At 47.4% G+C, this 15,918-nt stretch overlaps 1 protein-coding gene across 4 annotated transcripts in view; it reads right to left on the bottom strand.

Moving 5' to 3' along the window:
- Positions 1 to 1,229: 1,229 nt before the first annotated feature.
- ccser1 (coiled-coil serine-rich protein 1) overlaps positions 1,230 to 15,918 on the bottom strand; it is a 70,691-nt gene continuing 56,002 nt past the window's right edge. For 2 of the 4 annotated variants that reach the window (XM_031570520.2, XM_031570519.2), the window contains exon 10: positions 1,230 to 4,736. In XM_031570520.2, coding sequence (XP_031426380.1) covers positions 4,182 to 4,736 — 555 coding nt within the window. In that variant the 3' untranslated portion in view covers positions 1,230 to 4,181. The remainder of the gene's footprint in view (positions 4,737 to 15,918) is intronic. The other 2 variants (XM_031570521.2, XR_006152490.1) reach the window with 2 other exon arrangements.

Here is a 15,918-nt window from a genome sequence, read left to right as displayed (position 1 = left end):
CGGAATCTATTCATCTCGGATAGAGATGGAGAGAGGATGACCGGCTTCGTAACTCAAAAAAAGACTAGCTCAAAAGAAAATCTAATGGAAAAAATTCCAACAACTGAAGATGGAGTGCGGAGGGGTGAGGGCAGGGGATGGTAGGATATGTTACAAATCCTTCCCGGTAGCGACGAAAGCAGACACAAAGGTTTTCCTGGCATTTTCATGGAGGCACACATAAACCGTTGCAATTTCACAGACAGACAGAGTGAGCCAAACATCAACAAATTAAAAAAATGTCCTCCCTCCTCAAAGTAAACACCTGACTTCATTACTGGGCTCCCTTCATGCTGAGCTGCCGGTAAAAAGAGGCACGAGTTTTTAATATCTCTTTCTCTCTCTACACACACAGATATATATATATATATATCAGATAAATATATATATAATATATATATATAAGAGAGAAACTCACAGGCGATTTGGAGTTTAGCCCTGGTGTCTGTTCTGTCTGGAAACAAATGTATTTAAAGGATGAGTAAAGAGGAACCGAGATCTGAAGGAGTGAAACCAGGGTAGCTGAATTGGGCCAGGGAGATGAGGGGTTCCAGATCACTAGGGGTAGAGAAGGGAGATTTGCAGAGGGAATGCCGCCGCAGTTCACATATAAAAAAACATGATGCAACGACCGGCTGGCAATGCAGCAAGGCACTCTTCAGATGACGTTTGAAAGAGTGTTAAGCACATGTAAAGAGCGCCTCATATTGCATGGATCCAAGTGCATTCTCACTTCAAGAAATCACATATCAAAGAGGGAAAATATAGCCTTGGCCGGCGCTGTGTGTGTGGGTTTCTTGTCTGTGAGGCGGGGGAGCAACTGGTGCTGTGAACTAGGAGAACGAAGGGCTTGTGTCAAGTACTCTTGTCTCATGCATAATGAAGTGTGTGTTTGGGGGGGGGGGGGGGTGCAGCCTTGTTTTTGGCACACAAAACACAGCCATTTAAAATCTCCACTTAGCATCTCAGCACCCCCAGGCCATGGTATGGATCGTGAGTTCATCTGAGATGGAAGCCTATACATCAGTGGGTTCTGCAAGAGCACAGTTAATTGAGACTCTGCTGTTTTTAATAAGACAAGTCTGTAGGTCTCACAGGGATCGGATTAGTCTTAATTAATAGTCTAGACCAAAATGTATATGCTCCAATGGACTGTTCAAAGTGGAGGGGGGAACAGCAAAGAAAAGACATTTTGTTTTGCACAGATCTTTAATAAAGTGAATCACACAGTGAAAATCATCAATAATCAGTAAAACTGCCTTAAGGAGGAAAAGATGGTGATAAATTCTATTTAAATTTTATTCACATATTACTTATTTAATCCCTTTTAAAAGTTTCAGTCATAGGTGAGCCCTGTTCACATTGAGAAATGTAAGCATGACATATGCAAGAACTTACTGATATAAACAGGCACTCACCTATATAAAATATATACCAATATGCCAGCTTTTGGATAAAGGTAAGTCATTTCCATGATTTTCATACAAAGTGCCAGAAAAAAGGCAAAAAAGTGATTACACTTCACATAACACCATATAATAAATAAGGCTCAAAATAAATAGCTAATCTCTATTTATAAATTGTATTTGTTTAGAAATGTCTTTGAACACATAAGTGACTTGATTGGGATATGTTCTATTTCTATCACACATTTCGAATGAGAGATCCCTAGTTTTGGGATCACAGTCCTGTGTGTCTGTTGCACTGTCCAAACATATTCAGAGAGTCTCCATCCATTTCTCAAATCAATGCTGGCTTTTCAGGTGAAGCTATTAAATTAATGAAGAGAAAGCACAGGGGAAATTGAGGGTTTGTATCAGTGTGTGTGCGTGTGTGTGTGTGAGTGGGGGTGGATGGATTGTCTTACACTGGCTACATGGCAGTAGAGTTGCAGGAATATTTGCCATTTCAGACATGCATCCCAAAAATTCAATACTCCCGTTTACAGTCGGAATACTAACAGCAATGCCGAGAATGTCGCAATGATCATGGCCGATCATGGCAAGTCACGTGGAAGTGGATGTTTGCAACAAAACACATCTGCTTTTTAACACGAGGTCACTCGTCTTCACGTCAGTCAGCATTTCTCCCTCCATCCCTCCCTCCCCCGCCTGCCTCCGAACCCCCTGCTCCTATCCTTCCTTCCCAGTAGATGCGGCTGATCGCAGTAGCGGAGCGTGTGACGGTAAGATTGCGGTTTTGGCTGCTGCGAGCCGCTCTCGGTGGGGCTCGACCATGCAGGGCTTTTTGGAAGTAGGCTGAACGAAGCTGGGCTGCCTGCTCCCAACAGATTGGGAAAGTGGAGCAGCGGACCTCGGGGAGAAGACCTGGTGGATGGGACTGCGTTTCTTCAGGGCTTCCTTCACCTCTAAGCGTCCTTGCTTCCGCTCCTCCTCACCACTCTCTCTCTGTGGCAAAAAAAAAGAGGACAGCATTCTCCCCCTCTCGCCATCTCTTGGAAAAAAAAAGGATCTGGCCAGTGCGTCCAAGAGTTCCAGAAATCGCTCATGAGTGGCAGTCATGTCTGTTCCTGTAATATATGTACATATTGTACATGTTATTCGTCTAATCTTTAAATTCACTTTCCGTTTGATTTGGATACTTCCACCTCACTCCCAGGCCTCAAGATGTTTCTGTTGATCAAACTGAGATACATCATCTACTTTATTACACAGTTCGTCTCCAAGCTGTGCCTGACCCTTACATAAGATACGGTACAGCAAAAGTGGTCCAAGTCTCCCATGGCGTGATTGTGTTTCAAATCCAATGAATCATGCTAACTTGTATCCAAAAAGCGGCGTGAATCATAGCACATTTCACTGCTGTGGCTTATTTAAAACACTGTAAAAGCTATTTTAGCCTGCAGTCACTGTGCAAAAAAAGGCTCTCCGTCGATCTTTATTTGCCATTTAAAAAGCATGCAATTAGCGAAGGTTAATGAGAGTTCACTCCCCTTAAAAGGGATCGCGTCGGTAACTCAACCGGAAGAGTTCATGGTCTTCGTAAGACATAAGATTTGGCAAATCGTGTCGCTGGCTGCGAGAAGATGTGTGTGAGAGTGTGTGTGATGAGTCATTTTGAGCGCAAAAGAAAACTTGACAGGGCTGGTGTCACACAGCCATGTTGTATACATGTCTTCAGCTTCGCATGTGTGTGTGTGTGTGTGTGTGTGCGTGTGCGTCGCTCAGGCAGGCGGCGTGTGGGCTCAGATGCTCTGTATTGAATCTGCGGCCCTCCGCTGAGATTCTTCACACCCCGGTCTGTCAGGCCTGACAGCCAGACAATGGCGTGTTGAAGAGACTCCAGTGTGAATGTCAAGATGAGAGACTGCCGTTCGTTTGGGAACGCACAATGGCACGAGTATCAAAATAAAGCGGCTCTGTCACTCTGGTTTTTTTTTATCGTCAAGGAGCTCGATATGATCGAGACACAGCAGGACTGGAGCCCTGGCACAGCTTGGCTCTTTTGCACTAGGTGTGTGTGTGTGAGTGTGTGAATGTGTGTGTGTGTGTGTGTGTCTGTGCATCAACAAGTTGTAACTGGTGCCTTTTTGTCTGTACAGGATCCCCAGGGTCTTTGTACAGGTCAGAGAGTTGAAAGAGTGAGATCCTGAGGGTGAGAGATTTCAGACCTTCGAGAGATGTGGGGCTTATGTAGGGATCTGTGTGCATCATATGAGCAGCCAAAGAAAGGTCATAAGTGTTGGGGCATGAAAGGCTTTAAGTTCCTGGTCACTTAATAAGTAATAGTAGTGTGTATCTCTGTATTGCAGGTGGATATCTATGTGTGTGTATTGCTCTGTGTAGGCCTGCAGTGAACCTATCTGTGTGTGTGTATGTGTGTGTGTACTGTCATATATAGAAAAGCTAGGTTTCCCAGTTTTGTGTGTGGGTGGATGTGTACAGATTCCCATGGCTGTAGTATGTAAACTCATGTGTATGACTTTGTGAGTGTACTTGTTGAAGTACAGAGGTATATTTCCATGTTTGTTTGTTCTGTCTTTTCACATGACTGGGCAGGTATTTGTGTGTGTGTGTCTGTGTCTCTGTGTGTGTGCATAAGATGGCATATGTACACCTGTGTGTGTGTGTGTGTGTGTGTGTGTGTGTGTGTGTGTGTGTGTGTGTGTGTGCGTGCGTGTCTCAGCCGTCGTGCTGTGCCAGAGCCTGCAGCTCGGATGTGTGGAGGGAATGCTGCAGGAAGACGTTCTTGCGGCTGTACATGTGCAGTGAGAGGGGCCCGCGGGGGGGCTGCCCCAGACGCCCCGCGAACGCGGAAGAGGAGGTGGTGGGGTGCAGCAGGGGTCCCCTCTCGCTCCGCGGGCCCCTCTCGCTGTCCGACGACAGGCTGCGCGAGGGGCTGCCACGTCCCGGCAGGCTGGTACTGCTGCCTACCACAGAGCGCGGGATCTGACTGGCTGAAGGATGGTCCCACTTTCGCGGGGGTCTGTCGGTGTCGGCCGCAGACTGGGTTGTCGAGTCGCTAAAGGTCCCTCTTCGGGCAGGCGGGGGAGGTCCCTCTCTGCTGCTCCCTCCACTGGGACAGCAAGGGGGGTCGCAGGCGACCGTTGGCGGGGGGCGGCTATATAGGTCTGCGATGGGAGGGCGGAGGGCCCTTCGCTCCCTTTGGCTGCCGCTGATGCTGATGCTGTGGCTGCTGCTGCTGCTTTGGCCGGGGGCTCGACCTGGATGTGGAGCCTGTGGAAACAGAGAAACAGCCAGAGAGAGAGAGAGAGAGAGAGAGAGAGAGAGAGAGAGAGAGAGAGAGAGATGGAGAGAGTCAGTGAGAGTGTGTTTTGGCTGAGAGACTGGCATTGTAATGAGGCGACAAACGAAGCTACTTAATTCCGTGCCATTCCAACAAGGCCTCCAACTCTTTGCCCCCCCCCTTCCCCTCCCGCCCCACGCTTTCTGGAACCTTCCCGATTGTCCTTCGACCAACTGGAGCCTTGCCTCCTTTTTTTCTCTTTGTTTCCTTCTCCCGTTTCCGCTGCTGAGCAGGCCACAGAACACATTGTGGGGAGGTGGCTCATGAGCGCACGGCCTCACAGAGGAGCCCGAGCCACCTGTTCACTTTTCACACTACACTGCTCCTCTTATGTAAGCCAGAGCTCGTTAGCTAAACCCACTGCGGCTCATGAGCTCGCCACGACACCAGGGTTTCCACGCTTCTTCGGGAACATCAAACTTTAAAAAGCTCAAGTACATTTTGCTTCTTCTTCTTTTCAAAAATCACGATATATTATCGTATTAACTCTGGCGACAGCCCTGCAAATCTTTCGTTTTGTTTTTGGTGGACATTTTTTCTGCCACTTTTGAAAGATGGATTACGACATCTTGGTGGCTAAATGTGCCGACTAAATTAATTTACTTGTGGCATGAACAAGCATGTGAGCGAACCTGGCAGATGCCATACATTCCAGTTTTATGTGGCCATTGATGGAGAATTCAAGTACTTTCAAGGACACTGATAAAATTTCATTGGCACAGGAACCACCAACGACTCGCCATTTGTTGACCAATCTGTAAATGCAACCCCATCGTTTACCATATAAAATAATAATGGACCTGACAGCTAGGACATAACACAATAACAACCTCGCAATGCCTGATGCTAATCTATTGTGAGGGAAAGAAGAAAGTTAATTAAATGTACCACAGCTGAGGTAATGTAATAACTTCAAAAGGTGGGAGTTGAAATAAAATCCAACTGATTTCATACACACAGTCTTCTCATCAAACAAAACTGCAGCGCGTATAAAATAAAAAAAACAACACGAAAAGGGGGGAAAAAACAACAACCTGAAATCAATCAGCGATATGGATGAAATTGACTCATCAGGATGCTAAGTGTTAATCCCATGAAAGGAATGGGTGAACCAGAAAGAGGGAGAGAGAGAGGTAACGAAAGGTGGTAGTGGGGGGGGCACACACAAACGAAAGGCTCTGGGGGCGGCACATAGGGGCACACTAATGAAGGTGCGGCAGAGAGGAGCGGTGCCTGCAATGTGGCGACGGGATGCACGGCACACTGGCAGGCAGTCAGGCGGGCAGGCAGGGTGTGTGAAGTGGAAAAGGGCAGCTGATCGATTTTTACAAATCCCCAAAGGCTGACTCACTGGAGACCTGAGAACACAGGAGCTGGCTGGCCTGGGGCAGGCTCTCGCCCTGAAGTCTCAACGAGATCTTTACATTACAGCCAAGTGGGACATAAAATAATAGAAAACCTCAAAATGAACCTCTTTTTGTTTCCCTCATCTTTTCTTGCTTTGTTTATCTTGGCCACCATTGGGAACCAATCTGTCCGAACATATTTCAATTCACATGTTTACATTGACACACACACACACACACGCACACACTTTTACACACACACACACACACACACACACACACACACCAACTTTTGCATACACACACATGCACACAAACAAGCAGCATACAGGTGCAGAGACCACCCTGTGCAAACAGGAGGCCGGTGCGGCGGGGAGGCCAAGTAAATCAGAGTGATTTAGCGCAGCCCCATGCCACCCAGCTCTTTATTAGCCTGTGAAGATCTCCGTGCCGCGCTAATGGCAACGGCTTCGTTAAAAGCCTCTCCGGCTGATTATATGCAAGCAGGATGGATGCAGGCAGATTTCCATCCGTTTACCTCCTCTCTGTTTACCACGCTCCCTTCTTCCCCCACCATCACCTACCTACTCCCTCTCCTGCAATCCAGGCGTTCCTCCTCAGTGCCCTTCCTGCCTCCCTCCCTCTCTCTCTCTCTCTCTCTCTCTCTCTCTCTCTCTCCCTCTCACTCACTCATACTCTCTCTCTCTCTCTCTCTGGAACACTTCAGGACACCTACACAGGATGCTAGAATGTGGCAGGCAGGCCTGTGGTTGCAGCCGAGGCGGGATGAGGATGAGCTGCTGGTGCCCACACTGCTCTCCGCTGCCTGCCTTCCTGCCTACCTACCTGATAGAGGACAACCAGCAATAGCCACTCCACAGCACTCAGGCTTATTTATCACCGCAAATAACCTCCAACAGACACTACATGTGCAAGGGGTTATTTTTTAGCACCGCGGTTTGTGGGTGGTGGTGGTAGTAGTGGTGGTGGTGGGGGTGGCAGAGGTAGAGGTAGAGGAGGAGAGAGGTAGACACTTATTGGACACTCCTGAGTGAACATCAATCTCAGGGCAAAATAAAAGATTAAAATTTGTGTTCTGAGGCAAATACCGAGCCGAGCACACTTCTCATGTTGGATCGCGCGGTCCCCTTTGACTGTGTGGCTGTTTACTTTTCCCGCAATCATGCATAAGTTATGGCCGCTGAAGGCTCGCACTTCAACAAAAAAACGATCGGCTTTGTGCCAGAACAAACTCTTAAATGTGTATGATGAAATATCACTCTTGAGAATGCTTCTCTTTCTAGAGCATTTTTGTGTTGGAAATATAAAAGGGAGGAGAGAGAGAGGAGAAGAGCACAGAAGAGAAAAGAGCGAGCCCTTCAGTAAAGATTTTGAGCGTGGGGTAATTCTATCGCCTTTGCTGCTAGCTGAACAGAGGCAGCGCCGGCAGTGCGTTTAAGGGGCAGGGAGGAAAAAATGTGGTAAGAATTTCAAAGCAAACCTTGACATTAAAAAAAGACTGGATTATTAGCTCAAGGAGTGGGGATGAGCAAGCCATGCCATATCTACCACAGTTTCTCCATTTTCCGCAATGTCAAACTGCCGACGTCTCAGTCAGTCGAGTCACAGAGGGGGGAGGAGCGGGACACACACACACACACACAGCCCAAAACTCTTCGGTTTCTCTTAAGTCAGGAATGGTTCGAGCCGCGACAACGTTCCTCTCCGTTCCACTGGGTGAGCTGGTTCTGGTCCAGCAGGTTCTGACAACAAAGTGAAGGGGAGTACCGCGGAAAACAAAAAATGCGCCCACTGTGCCGGAAATTGTTTCCGGATAAAAGCGTGTGCGAGATGACCGGCTGACAAAGAGGGCACGGTAAAGCAGAAGACTACATGAACAGGCAGACTCGTCATCTCAGACTGCCTGTAAAGACTACAAATGGGCCTTATGCAAATGATCGGCAGCCTGGCATGTGGCGTCTTCCCTCAAAACTGCCATGCCGCGCAACACTGGAGCGTGGCAGATGAAGAAGAGGGCTGGGAGAGAGAGAGAGAGCGTTGAAGCAAGATGCAGGAAAGAGGGAACGACTGAAAGAGATGGCACCTACCAGGGATAGATGAGAGAGAGAGAGACTTCATACAAGAAAAAGAAAGAGAGAGAGATGAAGAGGAAAGCGGGTGAAAGACAAGACAGCAGTAAATGTTAAGACCGAACAGGAGTGAGAGGATGAGAGAAAGAGAGACAGAAAGGGAGAGAGCGAGAGAGAGAGTGTGTGTGTGTGAGAAAGAATGAATTTCCTGAAGTCTCTTCATTTGATTGTGAGAAGAAGAAGAAGAGTAGAGAAGACAAAAGAAGAGAAGAGAGGAGAAGAGAGGAGAGGAGAAGAGAAAAGAAGAGAAGAGAAGAGGCTTGTTGCCTGATCATGAGGCCTGATGGAGCAGAGATTTGATGTGCGGAACAGCTCCCCCCTTCACATCAAAGAGCCTGCGCCTACTGCTCCCCTCACACAGCTGTCAGCTTTGGGGGAAGATAAGATGCTTTACGGAGCCTGCTCTGTTCTTCCTGACAGCACAAGACCTGGATAAACAATAAGGAAAATATATATCAAGAGGAGTAAAAAAAGAACCCCGGCAAAAAAAAGAGAGAAAGAGATGGAAAGAGAGAGGGTGCTCATAAATTGAGTTTCTATCAGATAGTATCAGTGGATGTCTTGAGAGGCTTGTGATAGTCTTGCAGCTGCTAGTGTGTCATTCGCAAAACAGCAGCTGCTGCTGTAGGCGTTTCGGGGGATGGGGATGGGGGGGGGGGGGGGGGCTGAAGGCTTCAAACTGAGCCCATCGTACAAACGTGACCGCCATGACACACTACAGTTCCCACCGAACATGGCTTTGACACGCTATAATGAAAAGAGATGCGAGACGTAGCTAAGGGGCTGGATAGTGTGCAGTCACTGTGACGAAAACCACACACAAACAGCCACGCTCCTAATCAAGCACGGCCAGGCACATCGACTCTCTATTCTTTTAAAAAACAGTCAATACCCGTCCTGACAAAAAGAGAGAGGGGTTGAATCGACTTCTCTTCAAAGCGCATGAATAGCCCAGAGGTGATTCGAGCATTGTGTCCCACCTTCCATCTCAGCTAATCAAGCTTAGGCTGGGTATGGGAGAGTGGGGGGGTCATGGGGGGGACGGACAATTGGCATGGGTGGCGGGGTGTGAAGTGACTTATAAACTCTCGACTCCCCACGGGGCCTGGCTCCTCCTCCGTTCAACATCCGCCATGACAGTCCTCAGAGAGGAGCCCGGCCAGGTGCACCGTCCTCCCTTCATCCCGTTATCAGAGAGCCTTGCTGATCGCTCCTCCAAATAAATAAAAAATAAAGGAAAATCGATGCGACGACCTCTTCAGGCAAGCAAGTCCCTGACGTTTCTGTCAGGTGTGAGAGGAGCGCGGTGGACAGACCGCTTGTGGCATCAGACTGAGATATCGATGCAGAGCTTAGGCCCGGGCCTGTGATTTTGGAGAGGGGGAAAAGGCCCTGCATAAAAACCCTCTCAAGCCTAAGGGGGTCAACAGGCTGGAAAGAGCGGTGCGTCCAGAAGCAGTGAGCTGGGTAAACCCAGACCCCCCGGCACTACAAGATACCGAAGCGGCTCTCAGTCACTCATGCAGTTGAATTCCTGATGAGGTTCTTTTGTTATCATATCCAGAATCGAAAGGTCCCAAAACCAATTTCTACAATTATTTTTTAATAAGCCCATTGGAAGTTTCAGTTTTGCTCCATCAAATATAAAGTTGGATTCTTCAGCGGTCTTGATTTCATCGATTTTTTTCTTCTTTTTTTTTTTTGGTTGGTGAGCAGCCCTCTCAGAATCTTCAATTTCTCTCATATATAAATAACAAGCCGAGACACCAGGACGGTAACATTTTCATCCTGAATCGATCCCACCTGGTAAGACTGATAGCTGCGGGTATACAACGACAAGTTTATTCAACTTCCACAACACACTCCATTTCCACCCGTAATCCGTCTGGCCTTGCGGAACAGAATGAAGGCTCTTTCATTAATAGTGCTCGGATCACTAAAGGGCTGCTCTCATTTTGCACAACCGCTCACACCAGCGAACCCCCGGTGCCCATCTCCCAGAGACAGAGGCTTTGGACCAGATGGGGCTCCTGCCAGTGCAGCTCCTGTTCACATCCCATCCTCCCACTCACCATCCAAACATAGGCCAGTGTCTTGACCACTGCTTGGTTGATTAGCAGCATATTTCACATAATTAGTCACTGTGTGCAACAGAGAGCACTAGGGCCATTGTAAGGTGCAGTACGTTTCTTTTAGCCTTTAGTGTCTTCGTATTAGCACTTGTTATACAATTTCTTTCTGGTGAATATAGGCTGCCTCTGCTATAGAACTATCTACTGGCTCTGCTGGTTAAAACATTCCAAATTGTCAGAGGTAAACAGAGACATGTTGCTGCAATTCAATGGACGATTAGAAAACATTCAGCCTCCTTCAAGCAATTCTATGACAAAAGCTGGAGCTGCGCTGAGAAATTCTCATCGCTCATTGTGCATTCACACTGGCAGTTTCATCAGTGCAACGCTCACCAGAAGAGGAGAGGAAGAAACACAGACAGAAAGTGAGTGTGAGAAGAGAGAGGGAAAGAGAGTGTGAGAGAGAGAAAGACAAAGAGAAAAGGGGTGAGAGAGAGAGAGCGAGAGAGGAAAAAGAGACTGTGAAACTGCCACGTCCTTCACGGCTGTGAGAGCGGAGCTGTCACATGTCACTCCCGGCCGACCATCTAACTCAGGCTCGTGAGACGGGCGAATGACGCCTGCCCCTCCTGCCGGCCGTCTCATGTCAGGTTTGCCTTGGGGCTTAGCCGCACGGGGCCTTGGCTGCCCGTCTCGTGTCAATTCCGCTGAACGCAGAGAGGAGAGGTGGGTGGTGGAGGAGAGGGGAGGGGAAACTGAAGCCCTCATTAATTACCTCTATTGTGTTCTGTGACAGCCTGCAGAGGGAGTGGACAGCGCAATATGAGTCTGGGTGCTGCTGCAGCAGCAGCTCTGACAGGCAGTTGGGGGCTCGTCCGGGATCGTGCCACATGTGAGCTAACTGCTGACTGCAGGCTGCCATACATCTCTGGCCTCCTTTTTCACTACCACTGCACGCATAACTGCTGTCAAGTTTAAAAAAAAAAAAAAAAAAAGTGCCACAAAAGCCAGAGATGCACTAATGACAAAGAAAAGTGTTATCTAAATGACGAATGACAATGGCATCAACATGCCTTATTAGGGGGCAGGACAGGATGTCTGACATGTTTCAAATGAGGTAGATTTGTACCGGTGCAGAGGTAATGAGCCATCAGTGTTATGACTATGGATTGTTTCATTTCATATGGCACAGGCATGAAAAATAAATATAAATAAAGATTTGATTAAATTATGTGTTGTGGAGCTCGCAGCTTCATTCAATGTTGGGCCCAAATGGTACAGTGAGCCATCACTTTCTGAGCTTTATCATATTTGGGCATGCACAGTGGGTGTACAGGTCTAGCCCCATGGAAGCAGTTCCGGCGTTTGGGTCACTTAGGCTAATGTCGGCTGCAGCTATCTTCCATGAGAGATCTTAAGGTCACCTCCCTTAATACCAGTAACATGCAAACAGTATACAATTAGAGGGCGCATATCCTCCAGCAGCGCTGGTAAAAAAAAAAGCTGTGTGGGTGGGCTGTCATATCTGCAGGACCACATAAGGCGAGGGTAAAAAAAAAAAAAAAAGCCAATTTATGCTTATCAGATTTTATGTTAAGACTGAATATTCATTTTCCATATTTGTCTGTACAATATTCTTACTATCTGCCTCAAGGCCATTGAGAGTGTGCACATTCCAAAGGAAAGCGTTGTTAGTATTCATGTATTCTTTTCTTTCATTAATGTTGCAGTAAATTGTGTTAGATCAAATTCAGAGGCTAGGTCCCTGCATCCACAAAATAAAATATTGAAATATACACAGGAGGCAGTGGTGGAAAATGGCAAATGTCACCCTAGCGGTTCTCTGCCCAGCATGAGGGCTGGAGAGGAGGGAGCGGGGGGAGCAGGAAGAGGAGCCGCGGCCCAAGGACACAAGTTTCATTTCCTCATGGAGCTAGACTCTTTAGTGGCTTCACTGTAATTGGGAGTGGGTGGAGAGCTCGACTCCCACCTCATATTGATTGCTCTGGTCTTCTACCTCTTGTTCATTTACACATGTGCCTGAGCAACACAACTGTATTATCCTGCTCCCAGCTTTACTCAACTCACAAGCGGTTCCTGCAGGAGGACAATTATTAGCGGAGGGGGTAACCAAGGATGGGGGGAGAGGAGGAGAGTAAAAAGAAAAAAGGATTAGAGAGATGGAGAGGACAGTAGAGAGTGAAGGCAGAAAAAGGGAAGAGAAGAAAGGAAATGAACGGACATTTTGGGATAAAAAGAGAGAAGAGGAGGACGGGAGCAGGAAGGAGAAGAGAGGGGAGAAGTAGGAGGAGGAGAGAGAGGACAGAGAAAGAGAAGAGGAGCAGTGAGATGAGAGACATGAGAGGAGAGGACAGGCCAGAAGAGGAGAGGACAGGAGAGGAAGTTAGGCTCTAACACGGCACCTGCCCTACTTTGCTTTGAGTAATGAACCTGAGGTGTCCTGAATCTGTCCAGCGGCGGAGAAGCCGGTCCCTGGACTAGTCTGCTCGGTACGGCAGGCCACAGGGGAGGGGAGGGGGTTGATGGATACCCCTCTACACTGGGCATCACGCCAGCCTACTCTGCCTGTTCTCATGAAGGGCCCTTTGGGTACACTTGCTACTGTCCAGGTGAAAGACAGTTGTATGTAGGAACACACACACACACACACGCGCACACGCACACACGCACACTCTCTCTCTCTCTCATACACACACTCACAGGGCACTGCATCAATTAGCACAGAGGCAGCCTCTGACCCTAAAGGCTGAACGAGGAGGCTGAAAGGCTCACATGTGCACTGGCAGCCTCCAAATCCTTACGCAATCCAAGCCACAGAGGCAGGCTCCGCGCATATGCACACATCGCCAGCCCGGGCCAAGTGCTATAATTGTACACCTAACAGAAACACCCCGCCATGCAGAATGGCCATATTCTGAGCGATCTCCACAGAGCTGACTGGGCACACATGCCCATATCAGTTAGCTGGCACCAGTCAGCCTGCCTCTATTTAAGGCCACCTATCCTTTGCATAATTTACAGGAAGCAGAAGGCGAGACTCACACTAATTCTACTTCCTTTTGATTTGATTTTCTCCAGCAATTCCAATGTTGTTCGCAAACAGTTCCTGCACAAACCCGCTTCTTTTAATAAGCAAAATACCAAGTGTGAATTGGGGTTAAACAAGCTTTATAATGTTTTGTTTCCTTTTTTTGTGACAATAGAGACAATATCGAAGATGCAAATAGAGGTACACAATATCGAATCTACTGCACCGTATGATCAACTCCGGTGAGAGACGGCGGCAAATTATGGAGAGAAATATTTGGCGGTTAATGAAAGCCATGTGCTGGAACCTTAACCGATCTTCAGCAATAAAAAAGCAATTTGTGCGTTTGCCGTGTGTGTAATCTTGTAGGGTGAGCTTCCCCATGCATCAGCATTGCACATATTTAATCTGTTCTTATAACCTCTCTTCTCCAGAGATAATCGCCTATGAGCAAACAAATGTCGTGAATGATACTCATTAGCTGGGTTTCTCATATCTGCCACCTCCTCATTCTGTTTCATCATCTGTCCTTGACTTATTCCCTGTCGTCCCCCTGTCAACTAATCAGATAGCCTTCTGCTAATTTGCCATGCCTTACCCTGTTTCAAGCACAGGACTTTAATTGCTTTTTGCATTGCATGACACTGGTGTATCAAGTAACGAATAAATATCTCCGGCTTTGATTTTGATGTCTATAAGCAAAAGCATTAAATGAAACATCAGGACACATCAAACCAACATCTTCCTCTAGGGTGCTGTATACATTAATACCGAATGCACACCCTTGAGTCCAGAAGTGTAACTTCACAAAAAGATTGGGTATATGTGTGTAAACCAGTCTGTGCGTGTGTGTGTGTTCGGATCAACTATACGCTCCACAAGCTCTTTGGCTTCTGGCAGCCTGCGTTATACTGGGGCTGCTTATAACCATAAAGCCTCCCAAAGTTCCAGGCCTGATTCAGAGCGTCCTGACTCCTCTGATCCGTATCCTGTCTGTCTATCTGTCTGTCTGTCCATCCCTCTGTGATAAAAGAGACCAGATCCCAGATCCTAGCACCTGTATCCTTGAGCAAATTATGCCTCAGAACGCTGGGGTGACTTACTCTGGTCTGTTTGCTTGGGGGGGACTCAGATATGATCCACTCTGGCAGCCATGGGTCTTTAAAAGCTCAGAAAGGCTATCCCTCTCTACACACACGCACGCACGCAAACACGTACATACACACACATCCATACAAATACACACACACAAAAACACACACACAGGTTTTGGGAAGAAACTGCCTACTCCCAAAGCTCCCGAGATGATGAGTCTGTCACATGCACTCCCTCACATGGAGCTGAGGCTGCACAGAGTAGCTGTAGCTCCACAGCCCTGTGCTTCCCGCTCTGCCCTACTCATGCTGCTGTCGTCCAGAGGATAATAGAAGGCTAATTAATTTCTAAATCCAGCCTATTCTCACAAATGAACAACCTCTGAAATCTCCTTTTTGAAGAATGCACAGATTGCACTAGGTTTTCAATTAAGACGCTTGGAAAAAAAGAAGCCAACGTATTACAGTGCGTAAATTATCACGGTACATGCAGCGGATCAACTTTGTTCCATGCCCATTGGTTTCTGTCTGTCAGAGCTAATGAGTTCCAGTTTTTGGGGGGGGGAGGGGGTGAGGGAGTAAAAATAGCAGTGGTTAATTGTGTGGATAGTAGCTGTGCTAAAAAAAAACTAAAAAAAACATGCGGGTCCATGTGTTTTTCTCCTTAATTAACAATAACAAATTGTCAAGTGACTCCATTGTCAACTGACTTTTGAAAGGTGTCAGCTAAACAATGTCAGCAGGCCAGTGATCAGTGATCCACAAACACACAGAGAGAGAGAGAGAGAGAGGAGAGAGAGAGAGAGAGAGAGAGAGAGAGAGAGAGAGAGATAAGCTCACAGAGGACCAACCAGTCATGTTCCTTCAACTCTGGGTGATAACGCAAAATTATTTATTGCCTACAACACAATCTGCTGAATAGTGATGAATATGCTCTGAGGTTTACGTGCAGTGAAACCTCCTCACATTCCCCATGTTCACCTTAAGCAACCACAAAAGGGGAGCGAGCGTGTGTCAGTGTGTGTGTGTGTGTGCGGCTGAGACGGGGTGGCATTAAAGGAGAGGAAGAGTCTCAGGCAGAGAGAAAAATAAACGGAGGTGTTTTTTATGGCGAGCTGAAGCCTCACCACTGGAGGGAGCTCTACCCACAGCTCCCCTGAACTAACGACTGCACCAATCCAGGCAGATCTCTCCTCCTCACCTCCTCTCTGCCCACTTTGGCACCCATGATAAAGGTCATCTGATGCTGCAGTGAGGACACCAGCTCAGATTAAACATGAACATGAATACCATTTCATACCTGTTTACCATTTCATACCTGTTCATACCACCCCACCCCACCATCTTTTCTAATCTGTCTCATTATACCGGTCAGTGTGTGTTTAATACAGGAACAACATC

Source organism: Clupea harengus, chromosome 7 (genome assembly GCF_900700415.2).
Source record: "Clupea harengus chromosome 7, Ch_v2.0.2, whole genome shotgun sequence".
In the NCBI taxonomy this organism is placed as follows: domain Eukaryota; kingdom Metazoa; phylum Chordata; class Actinopteri; order Clupeiformes; family Clupeidae; genus Clupea; species Clupea harengus.
This window is presented reverse-complemented; position numbering and strand designations above follow the sequence as displayed.